The sequence below is a fragment of the Halyomorpha halys genome, unplaced genomic scaffold (genome assembly GCF_000696795.3).
Source record: "Halyomorpha halys isolate HHAL.00 unplaced genomic scaffold, Hhal_1.1 Scaffold108.1, whole genome shotgun sequence".
Lineage (NCBI taxonomy): Eukaryota > Metazoa > Arthropoda > Insecta > Hemiptera > Pentatomidae > Halyomorpha > Halyomorpha halys.
In genome coordinates this window covers 1931583-1932889 of record NW_027112950.1, presented here as the reverse complement: position 1 = coordinate 1932889, position 1307 = coordinate 1931583, and the positions used below count along the sequence as shown (strand labels likewise).

Sequence of the window (1307 nt, the reverse complement as noted above, 5' to 3'; positions counted from 1 at the left end):
CCACGGGAATTGGTGGTTCTAGCTCCCCATTGTTGATTTTTTGCGTTGAGGTCCCGTATAATTAATAGAGAATTATTTTCCGCATTATTATTATTATTATAATGATTATTATTATCCGGAGAATTATTACACCAACTGGTGTTCAAGTACGGGTACAGGATTATACTGTCAGATCATGCCATTTGGGTGCTGGCTGATGTCAGGGGGCGTGAGTCATGTTTATTCAACTTTCTGGTTCGCTATATCTTAAATTATTGCAATAAATTTATTCTGTTTTGTTGCAGCCCTGCGTTTGTTGCTGAATGTACCATTAAAGCTATTCTCTCAGAAAAAAATGGTTCGCTTTGGGTCGTAGAAGATAGGAAACCTCCGCAAATTATAGAATTGACCTACTCAATAAAAAAAAATTACTGTCATGAAGATCCAACATCTAAACACGATGAGTGACAAACATTTATAATGTAATAATTAAAGGCCTTTGTGTTGTTCAGATAGTTGATAACGTAATAGGTTTATAATTTTTTTAAAGAAAAAATAAATAAAACAAATACTTAATGATGTATATTATTCTCTATAGACTCCATGTAAAATATATTTAATCCTTTTTTTTAAATCAACCTGTTAATTATATTATAAATGTTAATCTTAAGGTAGATATACCAACATTAGCCACATGAATTTAACATATTAAAACAGAATATAAGATGAAACGTAATTTTGTTTCTGAGCTAAAGAGCCTATTCCAGCCCCTTTTAGCCATAATAAACAATCTCAAACAACTAACACAGTCGCTATGCTCTAAATATGGTCATTAAAAAACTAAATTTCACAACAGACAACATCTCAATATTGCTTTGAAATACAAACTGACTCTTACAGCACAAAAATGAACTAGAAATACTCTTGCATGACAAACGTATTGATATAGCACTGATTACAGAAACTCATCTAACCACCCGCTCACGACTTTCTATACGAGACTATTCAATCTACCGAACAGATCATCCCGATAATAGAAGCCACGGCGGAGCAGCAGTTATAATACGTACTAGTCTTAAGCATTATCCCTTGCCATCATATGCTACCCCCCATACACAAGCAGCTAGTATCCTACTTCCAAGTCAAAATAAAAACATCACCATTTCCGCAGTATAATGTCCTCCTCGATTTTCTGTTACACCAGAACTTTTTCAAAACTATTTTTGTACTTTAGGAACCTGTTTTCTAGCTGGAGGTAACTTCAATGCGAAACATACCTAGTGGGGTTCTAGACTCTCTACTCCAAGAGGAAGAAGCTTGTTATCTGC

General features: G+C 34.2%; 1 protein-coding gene across 1 annotated transcript in view; it reads left to right on the top strand.

Annotated features, from left to right (window-relative positions):
• LOC106677786 (15-hydroxyprostaglandin dehydrogenase [NAD(+)]) overlaps positions 1-544 on the top strand; it is an 8277-nt gene extending 7733 nt beyond the window's left edge. Inside the window, exon 6 of the mRNA XM_014415903.2 lies at positions 285-544. Within this exon, the coding sequence (XP_014271389.1) occupies positions 285-447 (163 nt within the window). The 3' untranslated portion in view covers positions 448-544. The remainder of the gene's footprint in view (positions 1-284) is intronic.
• The last annotated feature ends 763 nt before the right edge of the window (positions 545-1307 follow it).